This window comes from Anomaloglossus baeobatrachus, chromosome 2, assembly GCF_048569485.1.
Source record: "Anomaloglossus baeobatrachus isolate aAnoBae1 chromosome 2, aAnoBae1.hap1, whole genome shotgun sequence".
Lineage (NCBI taxonomy): Eukaryota > Metazoa > Chordata > Amphibia > Anura > Aromobatidae > Anomaloglossus > Anomaloglossus baeobatrachus.
This window is the reverse complement of record NC_134354.1, coordinates 791,217,981-791,231,862: the sequence shown is the minus strand read 5'-3', so window position 1 is coordinate 791,231,862 and position 13,882 is coordinate 791,217,981. Positions and strand designations below refer to the sequence as shown.

The 13,882-nt window shown below is 41.8% G+C and overlaps 1 protein-coding gene across 1 annotated transcript in view; it reads left to right on the top strand.

Moving 5' to 3' along the window:
* Positions 1 to 13,882, top strand: part of LOC142290084 (uncharacterized) — a 161,465-nt gene that overhangs the window by 97,020 nt on the left and 50,563 nt on the right. Inside the window, exons 6-7 of the mRNA XM_075334019.1 lie at positions 3,119 to 3,200; positions 9,968 to 11,350. Coding sequence (XP_075190134.1) covers positions 3,119 to 3,200; positions 9,968 to 11,350 — 1,465 coding nt within the window. The remainder of the gene's footprint in view (positions 1 to 3,118; positions 3,201 to 9,967; positions 11,351 to 13,882) is intronic.

The window sequence follows — 13,882 nt, the reverse complement described above, 5'->3', positions numbered from 1 at the left end:
TGTCGGTGTGTGCGGTGATGATGGGGGCGGTAGAGCCGTGGTGTGCGGTGATGAATAAAAAAAAAAAAAAAAATCCGTTTTTTGCTGGATCCGTTGCATCAGTTTTTACATAATCTGTGACGGATCCGTTGCATCAGGCACAAGGCGGATTGTGCCTGATGCCAAAAAACTGATGTGTGAAAGTAGCCCAAGGCTAGGTTCACATTTCCGTTGTTTTGCATCAGTCACATGCGTTGCTTGACGCTTGTGACTGATGCGTTGTATAACGGGTGACAAGAATTGGAAATCATTGTCACTAGAAAGCGGATTCCGTAGGAAAACGAGTGAGCCCATATCTGAGCCTGATGAAGAGACCCGCGCAGTCTGGAAAGCCGCTGTTATTACCATTTTTTCAGTTAGCCATTAAAAGGTATCAACCACTGAGGACTCTCAGTTCTTTTAAACATTTTTTTTATCTCTACTGGCTAACACGGTACAAAGATATATTTCACCTGTTGCAAATAGGTTATTCTAAAATTTCCAAAATAGAAAGCAAAAAATAAAACCACGTCTCGTGTAAGCACAAATTGAGTGTGCAGTGATTGCAGCCTCCACGACTGATGAATTCTGAAACGTCCAAGTTTAATTCATCATTAAAAGCATTCATCATCGGGGAAGACGCTGAGGAGGTAAGGACACCATGATTTGTTCTTAATTACAGACTTGTCCTTTCCAAACACTGGTCATGTCCCGATACGGAACAACTCTCCCTGGAAGGAGACTTTGTATTTGGGCTTTATTCACAAAGGATTGAAATGTAAAAAAAACTGAATACCAAGTCGGTCAGTATGATGTTCCCTGTAGTCTCTGTAATGGTCACTGATACAATTGGAAGTTAAATCCTCGGTAGGCTTATGCTGGCACTGGGCCCCCCTGACTCATGGGCCCCATAGCTGTCGTGTGGCCTGCCACTATTGGGGGTACGCCACTGCCTGACGTTGCTGGCATGCCACTGTCTGAGGTCCTCGGGCCCCCTGAAAACTTTGCGGCCGCAATCGTTCTACCCCTTGGTAAAAGTTACCTGGTAATATGATTCTCCAGGGTAGTATGATTACAAATGTATTTATTTTTTTTTCAATGGTGAAAAGAAATAAAAAATTTATAAAATAAATTAATCTATTTTGCCTTTCTTGTCATTTTCCGAGACCCCTAACATTTTACATTTTCGGTCAATGGAGTTGTGTGAGAATTTGCTTTTTGCGTCTTAAGACAAATTTGTATTGATACCATTTTGGGGCAGATACAATGTTTTGATCCGTTCCATCTGTGGCTTCTAAAGGCAGATGATAAAGCCAACACCTATTGGGAAAGATGCGGGCTCAGCAACTGAGCCTGCATCAAAGTCAACGAAGCCGCCATTGGACTTACTGGACATAACATGTAGGTTTCTCACAAATGTGATGCTAAATGTTGCGATCTATGCAAATTTATGCAAAACTACCTGAAATGTTTCTCTTACAGCGCTTTATTAGGATGGGACATGTTTGTCAACCTATTCACAACCTGCAGCTACCACTGGGCTCCAGCGGCAAGCCCACGGTAATTTCCTCACATGTCTGCTGATCTGGTCAGCAGACATGTGTGGCTAACATGCACAGGTGGATCGGAGATCCACCCGCGCCTGTTATCCCCTTAGATTGTGCTGTCAAATACTGACCACATGATTTAAATGGCTGTGGCAGGGATCGCGCTATTCTGCGCAGGCCATCGGCAGCCACGTGACGTGATCACAGGGCGCCATTACGGTAGCACGGGGTCAGCTGATGACCCCTGACGCTGCCATGGCTCACTTCCTGTGAGAGCTAACAGAGCACCAACACAGGAGATGAGCGATGCTGCTCTGATCAGGAGAAATGAACAAGAGATTGGACTGTGCAGTGATAAAGTCCCCTAAAGGGACTACGGTAATAAAATAAATAAATATAAACTGTAAAAAAAAAAATATGAAAAAAGAAAAAAAACTAAAAGCTCATATCACCCCCAATTCGCACCACGGAAAATAAACAGTTAAAAAAATAAGTATGCACTCATGTGGTATCGCTGAATTCAGAAACGCCCGACCCATCATAATATAAAATCAATTAATCTGGTCGGTACACGGCATAGTGAGAAAAAAATTCCAAATGCCAAAATTGTGTTTTTTGGTTGCTGCAAATTTTCTTTAAAATACAATAACAGGCGATCAAAACATAGCATCTGCACAAAAATGCTACCAATAAAACCATCAGCTCAAGACGCAAAAAATAAGCCGTCACTGAGCGCCACATCCGGAAAAATGAGAACGCTACGGGTCTCAGAAAATGGCGACAAAAGCGCTACTCTTTTCTTGGGACAAACGTATGACTTTTTTAACCACTTAGCTAATAGTAAAAGTATACATGTTTGGTGTCTACGAGCCCGCACTCACCTGAGGCATCACACCGGCACATCAGGTTTTGCCATATAGTGAACACGGTGAATAAAAGACCCCAAAAACTATCACTGCTATTACACTTTTTTTTCAATTTCACCGCATTTGGATTTTTTTTCCCGTTTTTCAGTACACTATAAGGTAAAAATAATGATTTTTTTTTTTTCAAAAGTACAACTTGTCCTGCAAAACACAAGCCCTCATATGGCAATATTGACGGAAAAATAAAAAAGTTATGGCTCTCAGAAGAAGGGGAGGAAAAAACGAAAATGGAAAATCGCCCGGGTGTAAAGGGGTTAAACTAAAATCCAGAAATGGAAAAGAGTCTGTGATTTGGAACAATCTGTTTTGTCTGAAATGCGTCAGCGACTGTCCTGGATTTTTTGGGGGATTTATGGCATTTACTAATTATCTTTCATTTTAAAAACAAAGAAATATTCATTTTTACTTCTTATCGCGAGCGCTGGAGACTACAAACACTTTCTTTGTAGATCATATTTGAGGAGCAAAATAATAGGAACATTTATGAGGGGTAAAATATTTGGTTGTTGATCCCATCAGGATGAGATAATTCCTCTTTAGGATAAATTGGTTCATGACTTCTCTGGAATTTTGACTTTATCCTGGATATGAAATAACTTTCATTTCTTCTTTTTTTTTTCCCCTTAGGTCTTTAATGTTGTGTTTATGGAGGAAACTCCTTGTGGAACGACGAATGGACTCAAAAAAACAATATCGGAATCAATGAATGGTGAGACCCTTTCCTAGATCCATGTATCTATGGTGTCTGTCTTCCTCATCTTGCTGTTTTTTTCTACAAAAGAGACGTCTGTGGCTGTATTCATGATGAGACCCCCCATTACTAAGCCTGAAAGTGAAAAGAAATAAACATAGACCGGTGGGAGACTGTGGAAACCTCCAGCTGTGAGCTCACGTAAACTCAATGATGTCACTGTCTGCCTGAAGCCGCAGCCGGTTATGGTCTGTAATGGACCCACACGCTGCGAGTTCAGTATGTAGCAGAGCCGGGATCATCGTGGGACTTTGTGTGGATTACGTTGGGCCTGGGTGTTTTAGGGGTTAATAAATTGGAGAAAGAGGGTGGGGTTTTCAATTGTATTTTATTTCAAATAAAGGATATCTTCGGTGTTTGTGTTTTTTCTTTTTACTTACAGGATTAGTAATCGGGGTCTCATAGACCCTGACCCATGACTAATCTAAGGCTTAGTGGCAGCTTTGAGCTGTCATTAACTCCTTATATTACCCCAATTGCCCTGGTGCGTTGGCAATCAGGGTAATGATTTAATGACAGCTCAAAGCTGCCACTAAGCCCTAGATTGAGATGAGTAAAGTGATGGGATTATCACATCTAATAGATGCAACAATTCTGGGCAGCTTCGGGCTGATATTTTTAGCATGATGGGCCCAATAACCATGGGTCTCTCCAGCCTGAGAATACCAGCCCCCAGCTGTTGGCTTTATCTTGGCTGGATATCAAAATTAGAGTGGACCACACATTAAAAAATTTATTATTTATTTAATTGTTTAAAAAAGCCGCATAGGGTCCCTCTTATTTTGATACACAGCCAAGACAAGCACACGCCTGTAGCCATGTGCTTTATCTGTGCTGGGTATCACAATATGGGGGTACCCTACGCCAATATTTTTTAATTTTATTATTACACCACTATTCCAGCCAATCACTGATGGGTGGGGGCGCGGTCTGACTGTAACCAATTATAGATGCCTGGACTGACGGTGGGTTGGAGAAGCAGTTAATGTGTAAGACAATTGATTATCAGACCCAGAAGCAGTGTGACAGCCGCGCGGGAGACTTTGTAAGTAGAACTGACCTGCTTTACAACCCCTTAGCCCTTTCTACCACCATTTTACAGACAATGTTCGGGTCCCAACAGACCTATATGGGGTCTGGCGTCCGGGCAGATGTTGAAGTCCGGTCCCGAACCGGACTTTAAAAAAAAAAAAAAAAAAAGTCCAGTCGGATTGCCAAACTTGAACTTGCGGGTTCGCCCATCTCTACTCCTGAGTGACTGAAGAGGAAGGAAGAATGGATCCGGCTGAAGACTTTACGACAGGTGCGTTTGACACCAGAAAATTTTCCTTGGGAGAGAATTGGAAGGTGAGAGCACATCTTCAGAGGCTTTACATCTAGATAGGGCGTCAGTTGCTGGGAAAGACAGAGAGAAACCCTCCTTCCTTTCTTTAAAAAGACCGCATGGACTAGGGCTCATCCCAACTGAACACCCGAAGTCCATGGGTAGGACACTACTCAGACAACACAAGGTGCGGGAACCACAATAATTAGACTTTATTGGATCCCCTACAGTCAAAGGCATATAACACAAAACCATGCAAACCACACAATGTATCAGGCAACAGAGTCTCACCCTTCCGCTGCCTCACCAGGGAGTAGACTATTCGGGCCTTCAGGGCTTCCAGGGCCACATACCCCAAACCAGCACCCTGCTTTTGGCAGGCACCCACCGAGAATAGGATAGTGATAAGCGTAGGAAGCTTCACAAGCACAGTGTAAAGTCTGTAGCCAGGTAACCGTATCATGCCAAACTGGGGTTCTTCCAGACGAATTCTAGAATCCTTGGCGGTGCTCCTACACAATATAATCCAGTTTGATTCCCCAGCCGGCACTGAAGTGCCTGGGCTGGGTAATGGACTTCCAACCGGGATTGAAACGCCTAGATTACAGCCGTGTAGCCAAAGAACACCTGGTGACTCAAACAGTCCCTTTTTGTATCTCTCAGGCGAACTCATTCCAGGGAATGTGGTCTCACCGGATTGGTGGAATAAGGCTGTGCTATGATTGGGTGGCATTTCAATACGCATACTTAATTTTGCAGGATTCTCATCTGAGTTAGGTAGACAGAGAGGCTGGGGGAAGTTACATTAAATGAGCAATCCACATTCTCAGACAATGGGAGGCTCCGATAGTCCTGGGGAACACAATGACTTAACAAACACGAGTTAGCACACAAAAGGGACTCTTGTCTGACCAAATTAAGAATAATAAGCCTTTACAGACATTTGTAGCCAATGGCAACGATGTTGTTACTGCTATATATTTGGAATTCATGGTATGAGCGGTCTGTTAGGCTCACCTGGTGAAGTGGATCTACGAAGCCACAGGTCAGGGTGGACTCATGGTGTTGGAACAGCAGCCTAAGAGAGACGTGGAACAGTGAGGATTTTTAACTGGTTGTGCTGAATGGCAAACAGGCAATGCAGGACCCACTGGAAGCCACAGAACCAGGACGACCGATGTAGGAGATGGAAGGTCTGAAGCTGGTGTTGGTAATGCAGAGAAACGACAATAATAGTTCAAGATGCTTAAGAAAAGAGATGAGTTATCCAGCGGGTATTTAGAGAGTCAATACAAACACTCATCTGGATACAGTTCTGGACTGACGCTCAGAAGTAGTGAGGTGTCCAAGCGGGCCTTAAAAAGCCTCTATAAAGGATGTAATTGGAGACACTCCGGGCCACTTGTAAACTCATAGGGGAAGTGGTCAGAGCCTGGCCCAGCGGTTACATGTGCAAACACACATCTGAGATCCATAGTAACCGCAACGTTTAGGTGGCTACAGAAGAGGAGGGGGCTGCTGGTTTGCAATGGCAATTGGGGGGGCCTAAAAGAGACCCACAGAGCTGTACACTAGTGATGGGTCGGTCGCGAACAATTCGACACAAAGATCCGGCTCTCTGCAGTGACCGTCAGGAGCCGGATCACCAGTGTGAGCCACTGAAATCACTAAACGGCTCTCTTCGCCGCTGGAGCCCCGCCCACCCACGGCTGGGCTCCGCCTAATCAACAATCTAATTGGTCACTTGTGAGTGGGGGGGGGGTTTCCGCCGGTGGGCGGGGTTTCAGCGGCGTCACTATAATCTTAAATATGTGTTTACCTGGGGTGAACACATATTTAATAAGGAGCCGAGAACGATCTGAAAGATCCGGCTCTTTTTTGGTGAGCGGAGCCATGGGAACCGGATCACCAAAAAGAGCCGGACTGCCCATCACTACTGTACACCTATCAGGCCATGCCAAAGGCAAGGATTAACTGCCATTTTATTACTGACAGACAATCAATAGCTTTGTATAAAGTTTATTAAAAAATAAAATAATTGCAATTAGAAACTATATTATGTGTGTGTATAAAATATGGAATCCACAGACAATGACAAACAATAACAGAAAAAAAGGCATTTTTTTCCTCTCTTCTCCCTAATCCAAAACAAGAAATAACTAACTTCCTTGCCATTTTCTGTTTTTGCGTTTTCGTTTTTTCGTCCCCCTTATTCCAAGAGCCATAAGTGTTGTAGTTTTCTGTCCCCATAGCCAAATGAGGACTTGTTTTGTGGACCGAGTTGTGCTTTTGAATGGCACCGTTCATTTTATCATGTGTTGTACTGGAAAGCGGGAAAACATTTTTAAACTTGTTGAAATTGCATAAAAACACATTCACTTTTTTTTTTGGGGGAGGAGGATATTTACTCATGTTCACTATACATAACACTGATCTGTCAGTATGAGTCGTCAGATCAGTGCGATTACGGAAATACCAAACGTATAGGTTTTTCCTATTTGAATGGTGGAAATAAATTCAGAAATTCGTAAGAATTTTTTTTTTGCTTTAGTCGCCATTTTTCGGGATTTGGAGCCGTGTGAGGGCTTATTGTTTGCGCACTGAGATGCCCTTTTTATTGATACCATTTTGGTGTAGATAAGATGTTTTGATTTCCTTTTATTGCAATGTTGTGGTGGCCAAAAAACTTAGTTTTGGCATTTTGATTGTTTTTTTCTTGTTACTTTTTGATCGTTTAGATTAATTTATTGTAGATTATATTTTAGATTAAAAATAAAGCAATGGGGCAAAAGGGGGTTGATTTGAACTTGTGGGTTTTTTAAAACTTTTTTTGAAGTTGTATTTGTCCGATTGCTTGTGCTACGCTAGGGGTCTCAACTCTGCTGGGTATATGGACCGCACATAGAAAAAAAATAATTTGGGGGGCCACATTTTTTCAGGACAAAGTGACCTTTTTATTGGTACCGTATGTTTCTTTTCTATACACCATAGGATCACTGTTCTTGAACTTTTTCGCTCATTTAGTACTAGAAATGTGCACTTTTTTGTTTAAATAAATATATATATATTTATATATATATATAATATAATATAAAAATTTTGATGGTAAAAGAAAAAATTCATGCTTTTTTTTTTTTTTTTTACATTTTATCCCCTTTTTGTAAGTAATAATAGTGTTACAATTAGCACCATATAATAATTTTGTAATTTTGGCCAACATCTTGTAGTACTGTTCCCATCCTGATCCTCATCAATTAGTAATGTCCCCCATCCTGTTCCCCTTTTTGTAGTAATCTGCACCATCCGGGTCCCCATTTTGTAGTAATGTGCCCATCATGGTTCCAATCCTGTAGTAATGTCGCAATCCTTGTCCCCTTAAAGTAATGTGCCCCATCCTTGTCCCAATCCTGTGGTAATGTGCCCATCCTGTGGTAATGTGCCCCATCCTTGTCCCAATCCTGTATTGATGTGTCCCATTCTTGTCCCTTTTTACTAATGTGCCCATAATTGTCCACTTTTACTAATGTGCCCATGTAGGTCCTCTTCTTGTATCAATGTCCCATCCTTATCCCTTGTTGTGCCATTTTTGACATATACACACACAAAAAAACTCAAAACATTCTTCTCACCTGTCTTCCATTCCCTCGGCGTTCTCTTCTCTGCTTTTTGCAGCCCTCAGGCACGTGGACCCTGGAACAATTGCGGCAGGGGCCGCCACAGTCAGGGCTTCATCTGAAATTCAGATGAACGTTTTGCCTGCGCTGCACAGAGTCAATCTCTCTTTGCACAACTATTCCAATGGCAGCTGCCAGCCAATCAGAGGCAAGTAGCTGACGTCCTACGGCTGCCATTGGAATAGTTGTGCAGCGAGAGCTTGACTCTGTACAGCGCAGGCTTCAGTTCATCTGAAATAAAGCGCTGACAACTGCGACCCCCTGTACTAGCTGCAATTGTTAGGAGGCCTGTGGGCCGCAAGAAGCAGCCTGAGGGGCCTCATGTTTGAGACCCCTGTGCTACACATATCAGCACTGTTGTGCATAGTGAAAATCACGATGTCCTATAAATACAGAGGTATTATAATAACATTCATGTGGATCATCAACAGATTGACAGCGGCACTTAACAGGTTAACCGCCACAGGCCGTGTGTTGGTCCGCCCACGGCTGTAGAATTAATAAAAATTCATTTTTCCTTTTGCCAATTTTCCGAGACACATTTTCAGTTTTCGGGATATGAGCTTATTTTTTGCACCCTGAGCTGATGTTTTGACTGACAGCATTTTTGGGTAGAAGCTTTGATCACCTCTAATTACATTTTATTGCATTGTTGCGGTGACCCAAAAACAGTAATTCTGTCTTTCGATGTTTTTTTTCCCATTAATTACTTTACTCATCAGATTAATTTATTTTATATTTGGTATATTGGACTTTTACGAACACTGATACCAAATTTGTGTAAGTTTTTTTAATCACTATATTTTTAATAGGGAAAAATTGGAAATTTGATCTTTAAATATATTTTTTCATGTTTTTTAAAACTTTTTTTTTTTTTTTACTGTATCTGTTAGTGCCCTTAAGGAACTTTGAACCTGTGATCATTTGATCACTTGTACAATACAAAGGAGTGCTACAACATATGTGTCGCAAAGAAATATCTCCTATGAATGTCGGCTAAATACTAGTTTTAACTTAAGCTTTATCATTACAAGCACAGGGGTCTTCAGTAGACCCCTAGCTGTCAGGGCAGCCCATCGGAGCGCTGACGGCACATGTTAAATGCTGCTGTCACTGATTGACAGCGGTATATAACATGTAAACAGCCACGGATGAAGCTCCGTTCCCCCTTCGGCTGTTAGATGCAGATGATGGCTCACAGGCTGAGCCCGCATCAAAGTCAAGGATCCAACAATTGACGTTACTGGAAGTCATATTTCAGTAAGGGTTAATTACTGCAACAGACCATTTAATATGTAAAGATTATATCATAACGGATCTATTGGACTTATGTAAAACAAATATTGAGCCGAAAATTGAGCCTTAAAACTACAGGCCTGAAAGTTTTACCTCCATCATTGGGTAAATGTGTGGTGTGCTAGATGTTATGCCCTATAGTTTCTTATGATAACTTTCTAATCCAGCATCCTCGCGACTCATCAGGGAAATTACATTCTCACTTTAGGCACCTCCTGCTCTTGGCAAATTATTTTTTTACATTTCTATACAGTATGTATATGATTGATTCAATATTATTGATGCATTGTTTTAATACTTTCATGTGTCACTAGGAAAAAGAAAGCCCCTCTTGACTTGTTGACTGCTGATACGTGCTTTTCTCATGATCTGTATGTTACATTTAGAATTAGTTTAATATCAATTAATTTATGTATTTTTTTGTTTTCGAGGTGGAGACAGTAAGAAAGATTTCCAAGAATATGTCCTTTCACCTCTTCACGTTAAAGTGGAAGATAATGAATCTCTGATTGATGAAAAAAGAACCGAACCTAAAGTGGATGAAATTTCTGTGCCTTCTAACTATGGAAAATGTTTTAAAAAAAAGTCTACTCCCTCGAGCGAGTGCAGTAACAAAGATGTAAAGTCGTTGTCATGTTCAGAATGTCGGAGAGTTTTTCCCCATCCATCACTTCTTGTTGAGCATCAGAAAGTTCACACAAGAGAGAAGTTCTTTCCGTGTTCAGAATGTGGGAAACGTTTTCTCTATCAATCACTTCTTGCCATACATCAGAGAGTTCACACAGGAGAGAAGCCGTTTTCATGCTTGGATTGTGGGAAACAGTTTACTCAAAAATCACAGTTAGATTATCATGTAGAAACTCACACAGGGGAGAAGCCGTTTGTTTGTTCAGAATGTGGGAAACGTTTCCGCCGTAAAACCTATTTGGTGGATCATGTAAGAATGCACACCAGAGAGAAACCATTTTCATGTTCACAGTGTGGTAAAAGTTTTACCCAGAGATATTCTCTTACTAAACATCAAAGATATCACACGGGAGTAAAGCCCTATTCTCGTCTTGAACATTGTATAGATTTTAAACAAAACTCAGGACCTCTTGGAAATCTGAGAACTCCCCCAGGACTGAGACCTTTAGCTCTGAATGTGGAAACTAAAAATGAATCTCAAATTGCTGAAAAAATAACTCAACCTCGAATGGATAAAACTTCTGCAGGTTCTGAGTGTGGAAACCATTTTCAAGAAAAGTTTAAACTCTCCTTGCAAGAGTGCATTTACACAGATGAAAAGCTGTTTTCATGTTCAGAATGTGGGAAATGTTTTTCCCGTCAAGCATTTCTTGCAGCACATCAGAGAGTTCACACAGGAGAGAAGCCATTTTCATGCTCAGAATGTGGGAAACGTTTTCGCTATCAATCATTCCTTGCATCGCATCAGAGAGTGCACACAGGAGAAAAGCCATTTTCATGCTCCGAATGCGGGAAACCTTTTCTCTATAAATCACTTCTTGTAGCACATCAGAGAGTTCACACAGGGGAGAAGCCGTTTTCATGCTCAGAATGTGATAAAAGTTATACTCACAAATCAAAATTAGATGATCATGTAAGAACACACACAGGGGAGAAGCCGTTTGTTTGCTCAGAATGTGGAAAAAGTTTCAGCCGTAAATCCTGTTTAGCGGATCATGTAAGAATACACACAGGAGAGAAGCCGTTTTCATGTTCACAATGTGGAAAAAGTTTTACCCAGAAAAATTCTCTTACTCAACATCAAAGACATCACACAAGGGTGAAGCCGTATTCTCGTCTTAAACATTGTATAGATTTTAAATAAAAACTCAGATCTTCTTGGAAGTCTGAGAACTCCCAAAGGAAAGAGGCCACTATCTCCGACTGTGGGAACTATTTTACTCATAAATCAAACCTTGTGGTACACCTTAAGAATTCACGCAGGGCATAAGCTAGTTTCATGTTTACATTGTAAGAAATGTTTTCGTTAGCACTTACACAGGGCAAAAGACTGTGAAAAATGTATTACCTATGAATCCAATATTGTTAGACTTCAGGAGAGGCCCGAATTAACACTAAAGATGGTTTTATTAGCAATTAGATTTAATTGGCCAAATTGCATGAATTTTAAAAAATTTGATTTGCAGCAAAGTTATTAACTGCAAATTGAATTCTTTATTTTTCTTTGGGGTCTCCCTAGGCAACAACACAATAATAAATGTAGGATGGGAAAAAAAAACCATTGAGTACCAGATGGCGAGACAGATAAACAGTGAAATTAATAATATTTTTTAACCTGTGAGAGAATACAAGCCATTTTGTATTGTATAGAAACCATATTGTCTTATAACTGATGTCATAGGGTTCAGATAACACTGATGGACGGTGATGTTTCACATTTCTATACACACCCGTGCAGCTCTTATTGGTGCATGGTAATTTCTTTGTGAGAGGTACTATATAAACTGGTCACATGATGTAATAAGCTAGAATCTCTCAGTACACCATGCTGGGCTGTGCTGCATTGATTTCTCCAAGCGTTTGTAAAACAAATCTTATTAATTTGGAATTCCAAGGGCATAGAAGCCAAGTATTTTTCGCTCACAAACCATTTGCTTGCCCTCTAAGGCTATGTGCGCACTTACCGGATTTTGCCGCGGATTTTCCGCGGATTTGCTGCATGTTTCGCTGCAGAAAATGTTCATAACATCTCTGCAGTGAATCACCAGCAAATCCTATGGAGAAAAAAAATCCTGTGCGCACTGGGCGGAATTTGACAGCTGCATGTTTTGCTGCGGGAATCCCGCAGCAAAAACAAGTGCATGTCACTTCTTTTCCGCACATCGCTGCGGGATTTCACTCCATTGACTCCAATGTTAATCATGAAATCCCGCAGGGAATAACGCAGGCAGCAAATTCTGTGCGTTCACTGCGTTTTCCTGCGTTATTCCCTGCGGTATTTCGCGGTTTACCTCCGGTAATGTACATCGCTTGCTTGCGGTTTTGCAGGGAAGTGATGTCATTACAGGAAGAGGAAGCCGTGCAGAGAGTAAACACATCACACACACACACAGACACACACAGATCACAGACATAGAACACAGACACATAGAACACACATAGAAAGAAAACGGAAATATAGAAAACAAAGAACGTGGGCTCCGCTGCATATTTACCTTCCAGCCGAGGTAAGCACACAGCGGCGGCCCGGTATCCTCAGGCTGGGGAGGGAGAGGGGCAGGGTTAATGTCCCCCGCCTCACTCCCCCTCCGGCAGCCGAGAATATCAGCCGCAGCTGCCCCGGCACTGTCGCATACATTATGCGGCAGCACCGGGAGTGTCCTCGGCTCTTCTTGCCGCCGTGTAGCAGTGGTGGCAAGGTAATACAAGGGGTTAATGATGGTGGGGGACCACCGCCATTAACTCCAGGCTTGATCATGGCAGCGTCTATGTGACAGCTGACATGATCAACCCGTAAGTAAAGTGAAAAAAACACAGACACCAAAAATCCTTTATTTTAAATAAAACAAATAAGCCTCGTTCACCATTTTATTAACCCCTCCCGCACCAAAGCTCCGGCGTAATCCACCGCTCCGACGTAATCCACAGGTCCTGCGCTGCTTCCATCCAGCCGCGACTGTCACAGACACAGCGCTGAATGAAAGCAGCAGACAGCAGAGGTAATTACCGGTCATTTCCCACGGCCGGTAATGTGAACTCACTGCCGACCGTGGGAAATGCAGCGATCTGTCCTCTATCTATCCCTCTATCTATCTATCTATCCCTCTATCTCTTTATCTATCCCTCTGTCTATCTATCTATCCCTCTATCTATCTACTATCAGAATTAAATGACTTTTTTTTTTTTTTTCAATGTGCTTTATTGCATTGAATGCAATAAAGCACATCCCAACCCGCACGCGGCAAAATCGTGGCAATACCGCGAATAATACCGCGGTCAAACCGCATGCGGTTTTCGGGTGCGGTTTCCTGCGTTTTTTTACCGCGGGTGCGGTAATCTTTGAGAGCATGCGGAATTTTCTCAAGAAAATTCCATTTCCCAGTGCGCACAAGGCCTAAAAGGGCAGTCATTTTATTGATTTCACGTGGAACAAAGTGCAAAAAAGTCCATATTCTGGAAAATACAAATATTTTTATTTTTTTTTCCAAATGTGAGGATAGTTTAATTCCACTTGAATAAATTTACTGATTTCTAATCAACATCTTAAATAATTTCAAGAGAACTGGCAGCAGAATGTCTGAATGTACCTCTAGCTCCTCTCTTTGTAGACTCTTATTAGCACCAACTGTCATCTCTTGTCTCAGCAATAGGATATTCAC